Source organism: Salmo salar, unplaced genomic scaffold, assembly GCF_965601325.2.
Source record: "Salmo salar unplaced genomic scaffold, fSalSal1 ptg000306l, whole genome shotgun sequence".
Taxonomy (NCBI): domain Eukaryota; kingdom Metazoa; phylum Chordata; class Actinopteri; order Salmoniformes; family Salmonidae; genus Salmo; species Salmo salar.
Window position 1 is genome coordinate 2,247,595 of NW_027675347.1, and position 19,689 is coordinate 2,267,283.

Sequence of the window (19,689 nt, forward strand, 5' to 3'; positions counted from 1 at the left end):
ATCTAATAAAACAGGGACATTGATCTGATTAACACCAGTAAATACAGTGAGTACTATCTAATAAAACAGGGACATTGATCTGATTAACACCAGTAAATACAGTGAGTACTATCTTATAAAACAGGGACACAAACTCTGCAGTTGTTGAACTAATGTGTGATTTTAAAAGGGCATTCTACACTTCAATATGTTTTTGTACTGTATGAATTGTTCATGACGTCCTTTCCTGTTGAAAAGTGATATATAAATACAGTAAATTATAAACACACTAAAGGGAAACAAATAAATGTTTTGAGCAAAATAGTGTTTTTTTAGACAACTGCAAACTAGAAGGAGTGAGTGATGTCATAGTAAGGCCTCCAAGGAGTTGGCTTGATGGGAAGTCGTGATGTCATCCAATAGGAGGCTGATCTTCATGTGAATATTCATTATTCTTTTTAAAATCCTTCCTGTTCTGTCAAGTTGGTTGTTGATCATTGCTAGAAAGCCATTTTCAAGTCTTGCCATAGACTTTCAAGATGATTTAAGTCCGAACTGTAACTAGGCCACTCAGGAACATTCAATGTCATCTTGGTAAGCTCCTCCAGTGTAGATTTGGCCTTGTGGTTTAGGTTATTGTCCTGTTAGGACAGTTTTTTGTATTCAGATCTCTGAAATGCTCTCTACCTACGTAACATTTAGTGTCTCCTTATGTTACGGTTGGAAAACAGTTTTCATGGGCACAAAAATCCTAAATCATTTCAGAGTTTGCTAAATCCAGTGGTTCTAACCGAGAGTCACCTTAACATTATTGACACCCAAATGGATACTGTCATTAATGCAGTTCTTCAATAATTACACATAATTCTTAATACTGTAGCTGTTTAGTTACAGTCACATGTTCAACTATCATCAGCTGATCCAGGAAATCATTTTCTGAATGCCAGTCACATGACAAACATCACGACATGCAACAACAACCAAAGTGCTTCTTCATTCATTACTCTGGTAAAGACAGTTATGCCGTTCTCCATGTTGGATCCAACATCCCTAACAAATGTATGTTTATAAAGTGTTATTGTCTGCTTGATTTACAGTAGGGTCTCGTTAGTCTGTTTGGACACAGAGATACTTAGCTCATAATGTGTAGAGAACTGTTCCTTGATGGATAGGCTATTGTACAACACACAGAGCTATTTTCCTTTATTCAGGACATTTAGAATGACAACACATTACAGAGTAGCCTAGTGGGATTATTCACAAAATTATCTGGTGATCAGGTTATGAAATGTCATGACAAAGACATTTTAGTTTCCATGTTTCACCTGAAATATTAAATTATATATAGTCTTAGGTGAAGTAGGTCTATGTTGTTGTTAGGTGAAGTTATGGGTCCTACAGTAGGTCTGTGTTGTTGTTAGGTGAAGTTATGGGCCCTACAGTAGGTCTATGTTATTGTTAGGTGAAGTTATGGGTCTTACAGTTGGTCTATGTTATTGTTAGGTGAAGTTATGGGCCAATTTGTTAACCTGTTGGGTCTAGGGGGCAGCATTTGCACGTCTGGATAAAAAAAATGTACCCGATTTAATCTGGTTACTAATCCTACCCAGTAACTAGAATATGCATATACTTATTATATATGGATAGAAAACACTCTAAAGTTTCCAAAACTGTTTGAATGGTGTCTGTGAGTATAACAGAACTCATTTGGCAGGCAAAACCCTGAGACATTTTCTGACAGGAAGTGGATACCTGATGTGTTGTATTGACTTTAAAGCTATCCCATTGAAAGACACAGGGGTTTAGGAATATTTTGGCACTTCCTATTGCTTCCACTAGATGTCACCAGCCTTTACAAAGTGTTTTGAGTCTTCTGGAGGGAGATCTGACCGAACAAGAGCCATGGAACGGTGATGTCCCATTAGACACCTGGCGCGCTACTTCATGTTGGGTACCCTCGTTCCAATACGTTATAAAAGGCTATGCATTCGTCCACCTTGAATATTATTCATGTTCTGGTTAAAAAAGGCCCTAATGATTTATGCTATACAACGTTTGACATGTTTGAACGAACGGAAATATATTTTTTCCCCTCGTTCATGACGAGAAGTCCGGCTGGCTTACATCATGTGCTAACGAGACGGAGATTTTTGGACATAAATGATGAGCTTTTTTGAACAAAACTACATTCGTTATGGACCTGTGATACCTGGAAGTGACATCTGATGAAGAGAATCAAAGGTAATGGATTATTTACATAGTATTTTCGATTTTAGATCTCCCCAACATGACGTCTAGTCTGTATCGCAACGCGTATTTTTCTGGGCACAGTGCTCAGATTATTGCAAAGTGTGATTTCCCAGTAAGGTTATTTTTAAATCTGGCAAGTTGATTGCGTTCAAAAGATGTAAATCTATAATTCTTTAAATGACAATATAATATTTTAACAATGTTTTCTAATTTTAATTATTTAATTTCTGACGCTGACTTGACTGCCGGTTATTGGAGGGAAACGATTTCCTCAACATCAATGCCATAGTAAAACGCTGTTTTTGTATATAAATATGAACTTGATAGAACTAAAAATGCATGCATTGTCTAACATAATGTCCTAGGAGTGTCATCTGATGGAGATTGTAAAAGGTTAGTGTATCATTTTAGCTGGTTTTATGGTTTTGGTGACCCTGTCTTTGACTTGACAAAACATTACACACAACTCTTGTAAATGTACTGTCCTAACATACTCTAAATTTATGCTTTCGCCGTAAAACCTTTTTGAAATCGTAAAACGTGGTTAGATTAAGGAGATGTTTATCTTTCAAATGGTGTAACATAGTTGTATTTTTGAAAAATTTGAATTTTGACATTTATTTGGATTCAAATTTGCCGCTCTTGAAATGCACCTGCTGTTGATGGAGTGCACCACAGGTGGCACGCTAGCGTCCCACCTAGCCCCAAGAGGTTAAACACTTAGTGTACAAACCCTCATTGTCAGGCTGATGTTAAAGCTAGCCAAAGAGCATTTTACTGGTTGAAGTGTTTTTTAAGTATAAATCAGTTGATATGCGACAATAACACAAACATATTAAGTAGGTGATTCAAGCGAGTCTTACAATTATAATCCATATTTAATGTGAAATGCACTCATAAGCAACCTGTAAATGGAGGCTATTTTTGCTGTCAGCCTATGAGAACTCCCCTGAGTTTCCCCCACGGTGGTGAATTAGTGAATAGACACAGAGCTTAATGTGAGTTTCCTTGAGTAGCACTCCTGATCTTGTGCTGTAATATTCAGAATACATTGTGAAAACTAAAATCTTTGCTCACTATTTTTTGCTCCAGGCAGATATACTACATCCATAACTAGTGGTTTCCTCATTACCAGATATACTACATCCATAACTAGTGGTTTCCTCATTACCAGATATACTACATCCATAACTAGTGGTTTCCTCATTACCAGATATACTACATCCATAACTAGTGGTTTCCTCATTACCAGATATACTACATCCATAACTAGCGGTTTCCTCATTACCAGATATACTACATCCATAACTAGTGGTTTCCTCATTACCAGATATACTACATCCATAACTAGTGGTTTCCTCATTACCAGATACACTACATCCATAACTAGTGGTTTCCTCATTACCAGATATACTACATCCATAACTAGTGGTTTCCTCATTACCAGATATACTACATCCATAACTAGTGGTTTCCTCATTACCAGATATACTACATCCATAACTAGTGGTTTCCTCATTAGCAGGGAAGTGTTTCTGCAATCATTTTTGTGTGCGCATCGCCCTCGTGTCGCAATTTTAGCAAACACAGAAAGGGGCCAATATTGGAGACCAAAAGTCATCTGGCACACTGCTTAGGGTTTCAACAACTTTAAAAACTTTTCTAGTTACTACTAGTGTGAAAACAAGACAAAATATGATTGTTGCTAAGTTGACTGTCTTAATTGTCAAATATTTTAACAGACGTCAATTGTTGTACAACTTCATGGGTATGCTCTGGGCATCACCTTTTACCTCAAATAAACAGTGGATTTCTGCTGTTGTGGACCTTTAACCATCTGTCTGACTTTGTTCTCACAGGAGAGAGACGGGACTATTGGGATCCTGGGGATCCTCAACAACATCATGATGCTGACGAGGCAGAGAAGAGTCTCTCCAGATCAGAACTCCTCAAGAAACACCAGCGAGTTCACACAGGAGAGAAATCTCACTGCTGCTCTGACTGTGGGAAAAGATTAAACTCTTCACTAGGCCTTAAAATACATCAAAGAATTCACACTGGGGAGAAACCATATAGCTGTGATCAATGTGGAAAGAGTTTTAAAAAATCTAGCAGTCTGACTAAACACCAGAGAATACACACAGGAGAAAAATCTTATAGCTGTGGTCAATGTGGGAAGAGTTATGTTAAATATGCACATCTGACTCGACACCAGAGAATACACACAGGAGAAAAACCTTATAGCTGTGGTCAATGTGGGAAGAGTTTTGTTCAATCTAGCCATCTGACTCTACACCAGAGAATACACACAGGAGAGAAATCTTATAGCTGTTGTCAATGTGGAAAGAGTTTTGCTGCATCTGGCAGTCTGACTCGACACCAGCGAGTACACACAGGAGAGAAACCATTCCACTGTTCAGATTGTGGGAAAAGATTCTCAACTTCACAGAATTTGAAGACGCACCAGAGAACACACACAGGAGAGAAACCTTTTAGCTGTGATCAATGTGGGAAGAGTTTTACTACATCTAGCAGTCTGACTCAACACCAGAGAATACACACAGGAGAGAAACCTTATAGCTGTGATCAATGTGGGAAGAGTTTTTGTCAATCTAGCCATCTGACAGTGCACCAGAAAAGACACACAGGAGAGAAACCTTATAGCTGTACTCAATGTGGGAAGAGTTTTGTTACATCTAGCCAGCTCACATTACACCAGAGAACACACACAGGAGAGAAACCTTATAGCTGTGGTCAATGTGGGAAGAGTTTTACTAACTCTAGCAGTCTGACTAAACACCAGAGAATACACACAGGAGAAAAATCTTATAGCTGTGGTCAATGTGGGAAGAGTTATGTTAAATATGCACATCTGACTCGACACCAGAGAACACACACAGGAGAAAAACCTTATAGCTGTGGTCAATGTGGGAAGAGTTTTGTTCAATCTAGCCATCTGACTCTACACCAGAGAATACACACAGGAGAGAAATCTTATAGCTGTTGTCAATGTGGAAAGAGTTTTGCTGCATCTGGCAGTCTGACTCGACACCAGAGAATACACACAGGAGAAAAACCTTATAGCTGTGGTCAATGTGGGAAGAGTTTTGTTCAATCTACAGATCTGAGAGTGCACCAGAGAATACACAGAGGAGAGAAACCTCTTAGCTGTGACCATAGATAATCTGATAAAAGATCTCTGATCAAATATTAGAAAATACATTAAGGAGTTGTTTCATGATATCAATGAATTAATGTCACAATGTAGAATGTTTAAACATTGTAGTAGAAGTATTTTAATGATGTCACAATGTAGAACCCTAAACGTTTGTCCCCTGTTCTATTGATTTCAACATGATATGGATATTAGCCTCAGGGGGAAAATCCAGGCTCTGAAATGGAAGAGTTACTATTTATGTGATTTAACAAAAAGTGACTAACAAAAAAAGAGTTGTGTTACACTCACCACGTTGGTGACGCACTGGAATCACAATGCAACACTTCAAAATGTAGCTAGCTGTTTTCTACAAATTGTCCTCTAACCAGGGATGTACACATTATTCCCAGATTCCGTGTGGTTTTTGAGCTGTTAGTTTTAACAGGACGTGCAACCTCATCTCCCTCCTCTCGGCACAATTGATTTCAACATGATATCGATGAGTGATGACAAATAAGTGTTGTGTTCCTTTGTTTAGCGACCCCTACCTTTAAATGCATCACTCCAAAATGTAGCTGACTGTCTTCTGCAGGTTGTCCTCTAACCAGTGAGGTGAAATATATCTCCCATTTCCATGTGTTTTTTAGTTGTGTTAGTTTCAACAGCACGTACAACCTGATTTAATCGATATCAGTGATTTATTGCTACTTGTGCAGTTTTATAAAGGTGCTTGTTTAAAAAAAAATCCAAGTAATATGATTATTGTGGCAGATGTTTGTGTATACAGCACATTTTATGTTTAGGTTTTCAATTTATCACAAACAGTTTTTGCATATTGGTTATTGATTTGGACACGTTAAAACTGTGTTTTGACATTGGGGATATCCCATCTAGCAACATGTAATTGAAAAGACTTTGAAAATAAGACTATGCAACCAAATATTTCATATTTACATTTCATGTAACATTTAGTAATAATTATTTATGTAACCAACTCACAATTTTTGGTACAATTATATTGACATTGTTGCCCTGCTTTTATAATATCAGGGTTAATTCTCAGATGTGCCAACCCAAATGTACTAGAGCATGACATTGGGGACTGGGCCCCGATCCAACAACATGCCTATCTAGTGAACCCTGAAAAGAGAGAGAAGCTCTGCAGTGAGGTGGAAAGTTACTATGGATATTGCAGGAGTTTCCTCTTGAAATCAGACATGTCTGTGGTAAGGACAACTTGGTTGCTGATTGTCTCAAAAAGATTTGTGTTTTGCGTTTAGCCAGTGCGTTGCCATGGATCACAATTTATTTTGACTGCATGTTTTTCTGTATTGGTGATGAGTTTTGTTTGGGCTCATTCCAAGGGGACGAGAGTTCTAGAATCTAGTGAGTTTTAGGAAGAAGAGAGTTCTAGAAGCTAGTGAGTTTTAGGAAGAGGAGAGTTCTAGAAGCTAGTGGTATTTAGAAAGACGAGAGTTCTAGAAGCTAGTGAGTTTTAGGAAGACGAGAGTTCTAGAAGCTAGTGAGTTTTAGGATTCTATAGTAAGTGAACCAAGGTGGGGGATTCTATAGAAAGAAAAAGGTGAAAAGATACTATTGTATATTATTATTTAGAAATACGTGTTTTTTCTTGTTTTTAATTGTTGACAGCCAGTAGACATCATGTTTATATTGGTGAAGGTGAAGCATTGTAGTTGATTATAATGTGAAATGGAAGTTGTTTTCTGTTGGTGGTGAGCAAACTTGTCCAACAAAAATATAGGATATATTTGTTGTCTTAAAGGGGAAGGTGTTACAGGCTTTGGTTTTTCCATTTATGTTTTGAGGTTGGACTTTAGCTCGTTAGCACTGATTGGTGTCACCTCGTTAGTCAGAATGTGTTACACCTGTGCTGGCTTGTCCATCTCGTTATGGTTGAATATTGCATCCAATTGTTAATATTTTAATCAATGGATTTTCCTTGGAATGTTCCGTAGTCTTTCAGTTGTGTAGTAAATATCCGTTTATTTTCATTGTTTTTTCCTGTGAAGCCATTGCGTGGCATCCATGTCTGAAAAGTGCTGTATAAATAAAGCTTGATTTGATTTGAGCATATTGCAAAACAAAGGAACCCAATGATTGACAATCAACAGACTTCATTATTTTTAAATTTTATTTAACCTATTTAACCTTTAATTAGGCAAGTCGGTTAACCTCTAGAGGACCCCTTCCCGCTCTGATCCCGCTAACGGGATTTATTGATAAGATACCATGGCGGGAAATTCAAAACTGCAAGAATCTAATAATTTCAATTTCTCAAACAATCAACTATTTTTCACCATTTGAAAGATAAACATCTCCTAAATCCAACCACATTGTCCGATTTCAAAGAGGCTTTACGGCGAAGCATAAAGTTAGGTTATGTTAGGAGAGTACATTGAAAATAGCTGCGTGTAATGTTTTGTCAATTCAAAGACAGGCGTCAACAAAAGCAGAAAACCAGCTAAAATTATGCACTAACCTTTGACAATCTTCATCAGATGACACTCCTAGGACATTATGTTATACAATACATGCATTTTTTGTTCCATCAAGTTCATATTTATATCCAAAAACAGCATTTTACAGTGGCGGTGAAATTCAGAATTTTTTTTCCCTCAAATGCTTCCGGTGAAGCAGCGTTACAATTTACAAAATTACTATTCGAAAACATTGGTAAATTATAATATTGTCATTCAAAGAATTATAGATTAACAGCTCATAAATGCTACCGCATTGCCAGATTTCAAAATAACTTTACTGGGAAATCACACTTTGCAATAAACGGGGTGCTATGCTAAGAACAATAGGCTAGGATATACAGGTTAGCACCATCTTGGAACCATCTAATATCAATAATACTATTGTAAATAATCCCTTACCTTTGATTATCTTCATCAGAAGGAACTTCCAGGAATCCCAGATCCACAACAAATGTGGTTTCTTTCGACAAAGTTCATAATTTATGTCCAAATAACTCCAAGTTGTTCCATGTTGTTAGCGCGTTCAGTAGGCTCCTCAAAATGTAGGGGGAGTCACGACGAAAAGTTTAAAAAAAAATCTATTTACGTTCGTTCAAACATGTCAAACGTTGTTTAGCATCAATCTTTAGGGCCATTTTTAACGTGAAACATCAGTAATGTTTCAACCCGACCTCTCCTGTGTCTTGAAAAACGTTTTGAAAAATGTCTTGCCTCACATGAACGCGCATGTGCGCACAATAATGAAGTGACGACATCCCAGGGACGTCAACTTCCCTTCCTTGTCATCCGGTCTCTGTTCATCATAGACGCTTCAAACAACTTTATAAAGATCGTTGACATCTAGTGGAAGCCGTAGGAAGTGCAAAATGAATCCTTTGTCACTGTGTGATCTATTAGCAATGACTCGAAAATAGTACAGCCACAAAATTCTCATTTCCTGCTTGTATTCTTCTCAGGTTTTTGCCTGCCATATGAGTTTTGTTATACTTACAGACACCATTCAAACAGTTTTAGAAAATTCAGAGTGTTTTCTATCCAAATATGTTAATAATATGCATATCCTAGCTTCTGAGTTGGTGTAGCAGGCAGTTAAAAATGGGCGCATATTTTTTTCAAAATTCTCAATACTGCCCCCTAGCCCCAACAGAACAAATTATTATTTACAATGATTGCCTACCAGGGAACAGTGGGTTAACTGCCTTGTTCAGGGGCAGAACAACATATACTGCTCAAAAAAATAAAGGGAACACTAAAATAACACGTCCTAGATCTGAATGAATGAAATAATCTTATCAAATACTTTTTTCTTTACATAGTTGAATGTGCTGACAACAAAATCACACACAAATAATCAATGGAAATGCAATTTATCAACCCATGGAGGTCTGGATTTGGAGTCACACTCAAAATTAAAGTGGAAAACCACACTACAGGCTGATCCAACTTTGATGTAATGTCCTTAAAACAAGTCAAAATGAGGCTCAGTAGTGTGTGTGGCCTCCACGTGCCTGTATGACCTCCCTACAACGCCTGGGCATGCTCCTGATGAGGTGGCGGATGGTCTCCTGAGGGATCTCCTTCCAGACCTGGACTAAAGCATCCGCCAACTCCTGGACAGTCTGTGGTGCAACGTGGCGTTGGTGGATGGAGCGAGACATGATGTCCCAGATGTGCTCAATTGGATTCAGGTCTGGGGAACGGGCGGGCCAGTCCATAGCATCAATGCTTTCCTCTTGCAGGAACTGCTGACACACTCCAGCCACATGAGGTCTAGCATTGTCTTGCATTAGGAGGAACCCAGGGCCAACCGCACTAGCATATGGTCTCACAAGGGGTCTGAGGATCTCATCTCGGTACCTAATGGCAGTCAGGCTACCTCTGGCGAGCACATGGAGTGCTGTGCAGCCCCCCAAAGAAATGCCACCCCACACCATGACTGACCCACCGCCAAACCGGTTATGCTGGAGGATGTTGCAGGCAGCAGAACGTTCTCCACGGCGTCTCCAGACTCTGTCACGTCTGTCACGTGCTCAGTGTGAACCTGCTTTCATCTGTGAAGAGCACAGGGCGCCAGTGGCGAATTTGCCAATCTTGGTGTTCTCTGGCAAATGCCAAACGTCCTGCACGGTGTTGGGCTGTAAGCACAACCCCCACCTGTGGACGTCGGGCCCTCATACCACCCTCATGGAGTCTGTTTCTGACCGTTTGAACAGACACATGCACATGTGGCCTGCTGGAGGTCCTTTTGCAGGGCTCTGGCAGTGCTCCTCCTGCTCCTCCTTGCACAAAGGCGGAGGTAGCGGTCTTGCTGCTGGGTTGTTGCCCTCCTACGGCCTCCTCCACGTCTCCTGATGTACTGGCCTGTCTCCTGGTAGCGCCTCCATGCTCTGGACACTACGCTGACAGACACAGCAAACCTTCTTGCCACAGCTCGCATTGATGTGCCATCCTGGATGAGCTGCACTACCTGAGCCACTTGTGTGGGTTGTAGACTCCGTTTCATGCTACCACTAGAGTGAAAGCACCGCCAGCATTCAAAAGTGACCAAAACATCAGCCAGGAAGCATAGGAACTGAGAAGTGGTCTGTGGTCCCCACCTGCAGAACCACTCCTTTATTGGGGGTGTCTTGCTAATTGCCTATAATTTCCACCTATTGTCTATTCCATTTGCACAACAGCATGTGAAATGTATTGTCAATCAGTGTTGCTTCCTAAGTGGACAGTTTGATTTCACAGAAGTGTGATTGACTTGGAGTTACATTGTGTTGTTTAAGTGTTCCCTTTATTTTTTTGAGCAGTGTATTTTTACCTTGTCAGCTCTAACCACTAGGCTACCTGCCACCCTCTTGCATAACCAATGAGCACATATCTTAGTATGAAAAACAGTATCAATTCAGTATATCTTCCACTATGTCAAAACAGTATCACTTTTCAACCAACCCAGTGCATTGGTTGAAACTGAAAAGTTTTGAAGTCAACAATACGTCAAGGATTCAACAACTGAAATCTGAAACAAACAACTGGATCAAACAGATCAATCCCACTGGACATTAGGTTTCATTCAGACCCTGCAGGGTTTAGATTAAGCCAGAACTAGTTAAACTAGGATATTTAAGTAGCTTTCGTGATCGTGTCTTAAATTTGGCTTAGTTAGTCGGAGACTGGAGTAAGGTAACTAAGCCTGAATGAGAACACCTGGGTTAAGCCTGATTAGGTTCAGCATGAACACCTGGGTTAATCCTGATTAGGTTCAGTATGAACACCTGGGTTAATCCTGATTAGGTTCAGTATGAACACCTGGGTTAATCCTGATTAGGTTCAGCATGAACACCTGGGTTAAGCCTGATTAGGTGCAGTATGAACACCTGGATTAATCCTGATTACGTTCAGCATGAACACCTGGGTTAATCCTGATTAGGTTCAGTATGAACACCTGGGTTAATCCTGATTAGGTTCAGTATGAACACCTGGGTTAATCCTGATTAGGTTCAGTATGAACACCTGGGTTAATCCTGATTAGGTTCAGTATGAACACCTGGGTTAATCCTGATTAGGTTCAGTATGAACACCTGGGTTAATCCTGATTAGGTTCAGTATGAACACCTGGGTTAATCCTGATTAGGTTCAGTATGAACACCTGGGTTAATCCTGATTAGGTTCAGTATGAACACCTGGGTTAATCCTGATTAGGTTCAGTATGAACACATGCTGTTGGTCTAGTGGTGCTCATTAAAACCCGGAATAGAAAACACCAATACTGGTGTGAATCTGGAGACGAAACAACGGCAGAGGCAAAAATAATTTGTTCAAAAAAACGCTCCAAAACAAATGTTGTCAAACCATCCAGTTATTGAAGGTACATTTAGTCTGCTAAATTTAGTCATTTAGCAGATGCTCTTATCCAGAGCGACTTACAGTAGTGAATGCATACATTTAATTTCATTTTCATGCATTTTTTGTACTGGCCCCCCGTGGGAATCAAACCCACAACCCTGGCGTTGCAAACACCATGCTCTACCAACTGAGCCACGGGGAAGGCCAGTATGTATAACACACCATGCTGGCGTTGTAAACACCATGCTCTACCAACTGAGCCACACTGCTGCTACTGAGCAGTAGAACAAGCGGGTTGGGCTGCAATTTGCTGTGAATTCAATGGAAATGTAACCACAAGAAGAGTACAACAACTTCAGGTGAGATATCTGCATTATTATCAGGATTACAGGAAGAAACAACAACTAGAGGTGAGATATCTGCATTATTATCAGGATTACAGGAAGAAACAACAACTAGAGGTGAGATATCTGCATTATTATCAGGATTACAGGAAGAAACAACAACTAGAGGTGAGATATCTGCATTATTATCAGGATTACAGGAAGAAACAACAACTAGAGGTGAGATATCTGCATTATTATCAGGATTACAGGAAGAAACAACAACTAGAGGTGAGATATCTGCATTATTATCAGGATTACAGGAAGAAACAACAACTAGAGGTGAGATATCTGCATTATTATCAGGATTACAGGAAGAAACAACAACTAGAGGTGAGATATCTGCATTATTATCAGGATTACAGGAAGAAACAACTAGAGGTGAGATATCTGCATTATTATCAGGATTACAAGAAGAAACAACAACTAGAGGTGAGATATCTGCATTATTATCAGGATTACAGGAAGAAACAACTTCAGGTGAGATATCTGCATTATTATCAGGATTACAGGAAGAAACAACAACTAGAGGTGAGATATCTGCATTATTATCAGGATTACAGGAAGAAACAACAACTAGAGGTGAGATATCTGCATTATTATCAGGATTACAGGAAGAAACAACTTCAGGTGAGATATCTGCATTATTATCAGGATTACAGGAAGAAACAACAACTAGAGGTGAGATATCTGCATTATTATCAGGATTACAGGAAGAAACAACAACTAGAGGTGAGATATCTGCATTATTATCAGGATTACAAGAAGAAACAACAACTAGAGGTGAGATATCTGCATTATTATCAGGATTACAGGAAGAAACAACAACTAGAGGTGAGATATCTGCATTATTATCAGGATTACAGGAAGAAACAACAACTAGAGGTGAGATATCTGCATTATTATCAGGATTACAGGAAGAAACAACTTCAGGTGAGATATCTGCATTATTATCAGGATTACAGGAAGAAACAACAACTAGAGGTGAGATATCTGCATTATTATCAGGATTACAGGAAGAAACAACAACTAGAGGTGAGATATCTGCATTATTATCAGGATTACAAGAAGAAACAACAACTAGAGGTGAGATATCTGCATTATTATCAGGATTACAAGAAGAAACAACAACTAGAGGTGAGATATCTGCATTATTATCAGGATTACAGGAAGAAACAACAACTAGAGGTGAGATATCTGCATTATTATCAGGATTACAGGAAGAAACAACAACTAGAGGTGAGATATCTGCATTATTATCAGGATTACAGGAAGAAACAACAACTAGAGGTGAGATATCTGCATTATTATCAGGATTACAGGAAGAAACAACAACTAGAGGTGAGATATCTGCATTATTATCAGGATTACAGGAAGAAACAACAACTAGAGGTGAGATATCTGCATTATTATCAGGATTACAGGAAGAAACAACAACTAGAGGTGAGATATCTGCATTATTATCAGGATTACAGGAAGAAACAACAACTAGAGGTGAGATATCTGCATTATTATCAGGATTACAGGAAGAAACAACAACTAGAGGTGAGATATCTGCATTATTATCAGGATTACAGGAAGAAACAACAACTAGAGGTGAGATATCTGCATTATTATCAGGATTACAGGAAGAAACAACAACTAGAGGTGAGATATCTGCATTATTATCAGGATTACAGGAAGAAACAACAACTAGAGGTGAGATATCTGCATTATTATCAGGATTACAGGAAGAAACAACAACTAGAGGTGAGATATCTGCATTATTATCAGGATTACAGGAAGAAACAACTTCAGGTGAGATATCTGCATTATTATCAGGATTACAGGAAGAAACAACAACTAGAGGTGAGATATCTGCATTATTATCAGGATTACAGGAAGAAACAACAACTAGAGGTGAGATATCTGCATTATTATCAGGATTACAGGAAGAAACAACAACTAGAGGTGAGATATCTGCATTATTATCAGGATTACAGGAAGAAACAACAACTAGAGGTGAGATATCTGCATTATTATCAGGATTACAGGAAGAAACAACTTCAGGTGAGATATCTGCATTATTATCAGGATTACAGGAAGAAACAACAGCTAGAGGTGAGATATCTGCATTATTATCAGGATTACAGGAAGAAACAACAACTAGAGGTGAGATATCTGCATTATTATCAGGATTACAGGAAGAAACAACTTCAGGTGAGATATCTGCATTATTATCAGGATTACAGGAAGAAACAACAACTAGAGGTGAGATATCTGCATTATTATCAGGATTACAGGAAGAAACAACAACTAGAGGTGAGATATCTGCATTATTATCAGGATTACAGGAAGAAACAACAACTAGAGGTGAGATATCTGCATTATTATCAGGATTACAGGAAGAAACAACAACTAGAGGTGAGATATCTGCATTATTATCAGGATTACAGGAAGAAACAACAACTAGAGGTGAGATATCTGCATTATTATCAGGATTACAGGAAGAAACAACAACTAGAGGTGAGATATCTGCATTATTATCAGGATTACAGGAAGAAACAACAACTAGAGGTGAGATATCTGCATTATTATCAGGATTACAGGAAGAAACAACAACTAGAGGTGAGATATCTGCATTATTATCAGGATTACAAGAAGAAACAACAACTAGAGGTGAGATATCTGCATTATTATCAGGATTACAGGAAGAAACAACAACTAGAGGTGAGATATCTGCATTATTATCAGGATTACAGGAAGAAACAACAACTAGAGGTGAGATATCTGCATTATTATCAGGATTACTGCAGACTTTATAGTTGGCTTGACCAGCAGCATCAGGAAACTAGATGTAAAGACTCCTCCTGCAGACTTTTTAGTTGGCTTGACCAGCAGCATCAGGAAACTAGATGTAAAGACTCCTCCTGCAGACTTTATAGTTGGCTTGACCAGCAGCATCAGGAAACTAGATGTAAAGACTCCTCCTGCAGACTTTATAGTTGGCTTGACCAGCAGCATCAGGAAACTAGATGTAAAGACTCCTCCTGCAGACTTTATAGTTGGCTTGGCCAGCAGCATCAGGAAACTAGATGTAAAGACTCCTCCTGCAGACTTTATAGTTGGCTTGACCAGCAGCATCAGGAAACTAGATGTAAAGACTCCTCCTGCAGACTTTGTGAACTATTAAACACACAGTTGCTTCACTGGCACCGACACAAATCACCAGTTTCACAATGAAAGATTCCAGATGCCAAAAACCTCACAGTGATCAGAACTTGGAGAGAATTGGGTGAAGGCCTTCCTCTTTGAGACAGAGAGGAAAGTCTAGGCTCAAGCAGAGATATGTGGGAAGGTGTTTCACCTGAGCTGGTCCAGGTTCTAATTAAGAGTTTCTGGCCCAGTGCTCCAATGCATTTTCTTTGTACATACGAAAGCGGCCTCAAAGTAATGTAATGGATTACTCCTATCCACAGGTACTGGTGTGGCTGGCCTCTGTAGTGCATGTTGGTCTTCATTTAGACATTCCACATAGTCCAGGCTCCCTCACAAACAGCACTAAGCAGAAGTTAAACCTGCCTCTGAAAGATTCATGTAAGCTTCCATTTAGTCCTGGAGAAGCTCTAATCCTCCCTCTTGCAATCGCCTTTGATTTGTCCAGAACAGGCTAAATCTACCACTATTTTAACATAACTCAAAGCGACTTGCACAGACTTAAGACAGCTCGAACAAGCATTTTAGTCTGGGACTAAGCTTAAGCCTTCTATGTGAAACCGGCTCTGTGTTTTATATAATATGACTAAATGTGTTTCTGTGTTGCAGGGGCAGTCAAGAAATGGAACAGCAAGGCCACAGAACATGACATAAGCAGAGCTGTGGGAGACCACCTCAAGCCCCTGGTAGAGCCGGGGGTGGTGTTTACCACTCCACCACGCCTTCAGCAGGCTGGAAAAGTGGGATTGATACTGTTTTTCATACTAAGAGGGACCAAGAGTTTGTTGATTGGTCAGTCATTGGGTTCATTTGTTGAAATCAAATTAAGTTTTATTTATACAGCACATTTCAGACACGGATGCAACACAATGGCTTCACAGGAAAAATAAATAAAAATGAAAATATTTAGAACACAACAAACAGAAGACTAACAACTGAAAGACTAATGAACATTCTAAGGAAATGACATTGACTAAAATATTAATTGGATGCAACATCCAACCCAAAATATAACTTGTTTTTTAGGAGGGGTTCTGAAAGACACTATGGGGGTGTCCACTGGAAGTTGACTAGTAACAACAACTGGGACCTAAAAGACACCCACCATGAGACCCACTAAATCTGCCCAAGAAGAGGCAAACAAAAGAAAAACCCACACCAAACTTAAAGACAGGAAGCAAACCAAAAAGGTGGAGCAACTAAAGGTGTTGACTCTCCACATGTATCAAGACAACTGGAGCACTGGGCCAGACACTCTTAAATAGAACCTGGACCAGCTCAGGTGAAACACCTTCCCACTAACGAGATGGACAAGCCAGCACAGGTGTAACACATACTGACTAACGAGGTGACACCAATCAGTGCGTCCTACGTGCTAACGAGCTAGACGTGCTAACGGAGCTAGACGTGCTAACGAGCTAGACGTGCTGACGAGCTAGACGTGCTGACGAGCTAGACGGGCTAACGAGCTAGACGGGCTGACGAGCTAGACGTGCTAACGAGCTAGACGGGCTAACGGGCTAGACGGGCTAACGAGCTAGACGGGCTAACGAGCTAGACGAGCTAGACGTGCTAACGAGCTAGACGTGCTAAAGTCCAACCTCAAAACATAAATGGAAAAACCAAAGCCTGTAACACCTTAAGACAACAAATATATCCTATATTTTTGTTGGAAAAGTTTGAGCACCACCAACAGAAAACAACTTCCATTTCACATTATAATCAACTACAATGATTCACCTTCACCAATATAAACATGGTGTCTACTGGATGTCAACAATTAAAAATAAGAAAAAAACACGTATTTCTAAATAATAATATACAATAGGATTATTTGTTTCTCCTTTTTCTTTCTATAGAATCCTAAATCCCACTAGCTTCTAGAACTCTCGTCTTCCTAAAACTCACTAGCTTCTAGAACTCTCGTCTTCCTAAAACTCACTAGCTTCTAGAACTCTCCTCTTCCTAAAACTCACTAGCTTCTAGAACTCTCGTCCCCTTGGAACGAGCCCAAACAAAACTCATCTCCAATACGGAAAAACGTGCAGTCAAAATAAATAAAGATCCATAGCAACGCACTGCCTAAACACAAAACACAAATCTTATATCCATTTGGGGGGAAATCAGGTTGAATCTGCTCTTGAAACTAACACAACAAAACAAAAAACACATGGAAATGGAGATATATTTTACCTCACTGGTTAGAGGACAACCTGCAGAAGACAGTCAGCTACATTTTGGAGTGATGCATTTAAATGTAGGGGTCACTAAACAAAGGAACACAACACTTATTTGTCATCACTCATCGATATCATGTTGAAATCAATTGTGTGAGAGGAAGGAGATGAGGTTGCACGTCCTGTAAAAACTAACAGCTCCAAAACCACACGGAATCTGAGAATAATGTGTACATCCCTGGTTAGAGGACAATTTGTAGAAAACAGCTCGCTACATTTTGATTCAAGTGGGTCACCAATGCTGTAAATGTAACACAGCTCTTTTTTTGTTAGTCACTTTTTGTTAAATCTCATAAATAGTAATCCTCCAATTCAGAGCCTGGATTTTCCCCCTGAGGCTAATATCCATATCATGCTGAAATCAATAGAACAGGGGACAAACGTTTAGGGTTCTACATTGTGACATCATTAAAATATATTTTCTGATATTTGATCAGAGGTCTTTTATCAGATTATCTCTGGTCACAGCTATAAGGCTGTGTGTGTTCTCTTGTGTACTGTCAGCTCTCCAGATCGACCAAAACTCTTCCCACAATGATTACAGCTAAAAGGTTTCTCTCCTGTGTGTATTCTCTGGTGCACTGTCAGCTCTCCAGATCGACCAAAACTCTTCCCACACTGATCACAGCTAAAAGGTTTCTCTCCTGTGTGTGTTCTCTGGTGTAAAGTCAGAGAGCCAGACTTACTAAAACTCTTCCCACATTGATCACAGCTATAAGGTTTCTCTCCTGTGTGTGTTCTCTGGTGTAAAGTCAGAGAGCCAGACTTACTAAAACTCTTCCCACATTGATCACAGCTATAAGGTTTCTCTCCTGTGTGTATTCTCTGGTGCACTGTCAGCTCTCCAGATCGACCATAACTCTTCCCACACTGATCACAGCTATAAGGTTTCTCTCCTGTGTGTATTCTCTGGTGTAGAGTCAGCGTGCTAGATGCAGCAAAACTCTTCCCACATTGACCACAGCTATAAGGTTTCTCTCCTGTGTGTGTTCTCTGGTGTAAAGTCAGAGAGCCAGACATACTAAAACCCTTCCCACATTGATCACAGCTATAAGGTTTCTCTCCTGTGTGTGTTCTCTGGTGTGATATCAGGCTGGTTGACTGAGTAAACCTCTTCCCACATTGACCACAGCTATAAGATTTCTCTCCTGTGTGGGTTCTCTGGTGTAAAGTCAGAGAGCCAGACTTACTAAAACTCTTCCCACATTGATCACAGCTATAAGGTTTCTCTCCTGTGTGTGTTCTCTGGTGCACTGTCAGATCTCCAGATCGACCAAAACGCTTCCCACACTGATCACAGCTATAAGATTTCTCTCCTGTGTGCGTTCTCTGGTGTTGAGTGAGAGTGCTAGGTGCAGCAAAACTCTTCCCACATTGACCACAGCTATATGGTTTCTCTCCTGTGTGTGTTCTCTGGTGTAAAGTCAGAGAGCCAGACTTACTAAAACTCTTCCCACATTGATCACAGATATAAGATTTCTCTCCTGTGTGTGTTCTCTGGTGTAATGTCAGCTGGCCAGATTGAACAAAACTCTTCCCACATTGACCACAGCTATAAGATGTCTCTCCTGTGTGGATTCTCTGATGAATTTTAATGCCTGATGAGGTGAATCTCTTCCCACAGTCAGAGCAGCAGTGAGTTCTCTTCCCTGTGGATCTCTGCAGGTGTTTCTTGAGGTGTTCTGATCTGGAGAGACTCTTCTCTGCCTCTTCAGCATCATGATGTTGTTGAGGCTCCCCAGAGGATCCACGATAGTCCCATATCTCTCCTGTGTGAACAACAAAGTCATACAGATGGTTAAAGGCCCACAACAGCAGAAATCCACTGTAAAAGGTGATGCCAACAGCGTAGCCATGATGTTATACAACAATTGACGTCTGTAATGAATGTTAAAATGATTTAACAATTGTCTTAAAATGAGCAAGAACAGTCATATTTTGTCTTGTTTTCACATTAGTAGTAACATCGATGATTGTAGGCTAGAAATAAGTTATTCATGTTGTTGAAACTCTAAGCAGTGTGCCAGACGACTTTTGGTCTCCAATATAGGCCCCTTTCTGTGTTTGCTAAAATTGCGGCACGAGGGCAATTTGATTGCAGAAACTCCTCCCTGCTAATGAGGAAACCACTAGTTATGGATGTAGTATATCTG

General features: G+C 39.7%; 2 protein-coding genes across 2 annotated transcripts in view; one reads left to right on the forward strand and one right to left on the reverse strand.

The window, feature by feature from the left end:
* The window catches only part of LOC145875672 (uncharacterized), a gene marked incomplete at its 5' end in the record, with an annotated part of 34,177 nt that extends 14,932 nt beyond the window's left edge, over positions 1 to 19,245 (reverse strand). The window contains one exon of the mRNA XM_082971510.1: positions 18,042 to 19,245. Within this exon, the coding sequence (XP_082827636.1) occupies positions 18,042 to 19,245 (1,204 nt within the window). The remainder of the gene's footprint in view (positions 1 to 18,041) is intronic.
* LOC123733394 (uncharacterized) lies at positions 1,347 to 7,475 on the forward strand. Its single transcript, XM_082971484.1, has 2 exons — positions 1,347 to 1,359; positions 4,089 to 7,475. Exons 1-2 carry the CDS (start codon positions 1,347 to 1,349, stop codon positions 5,411 to 5,413), a joined length of 1,338 nt encoding a protein of 445 aa, XP_082827610.1. The 3' UTR covers positions 5,414 to 7,475.
* Positions 19,246 to 19,689: the final 444 nt, after the last annotated feature.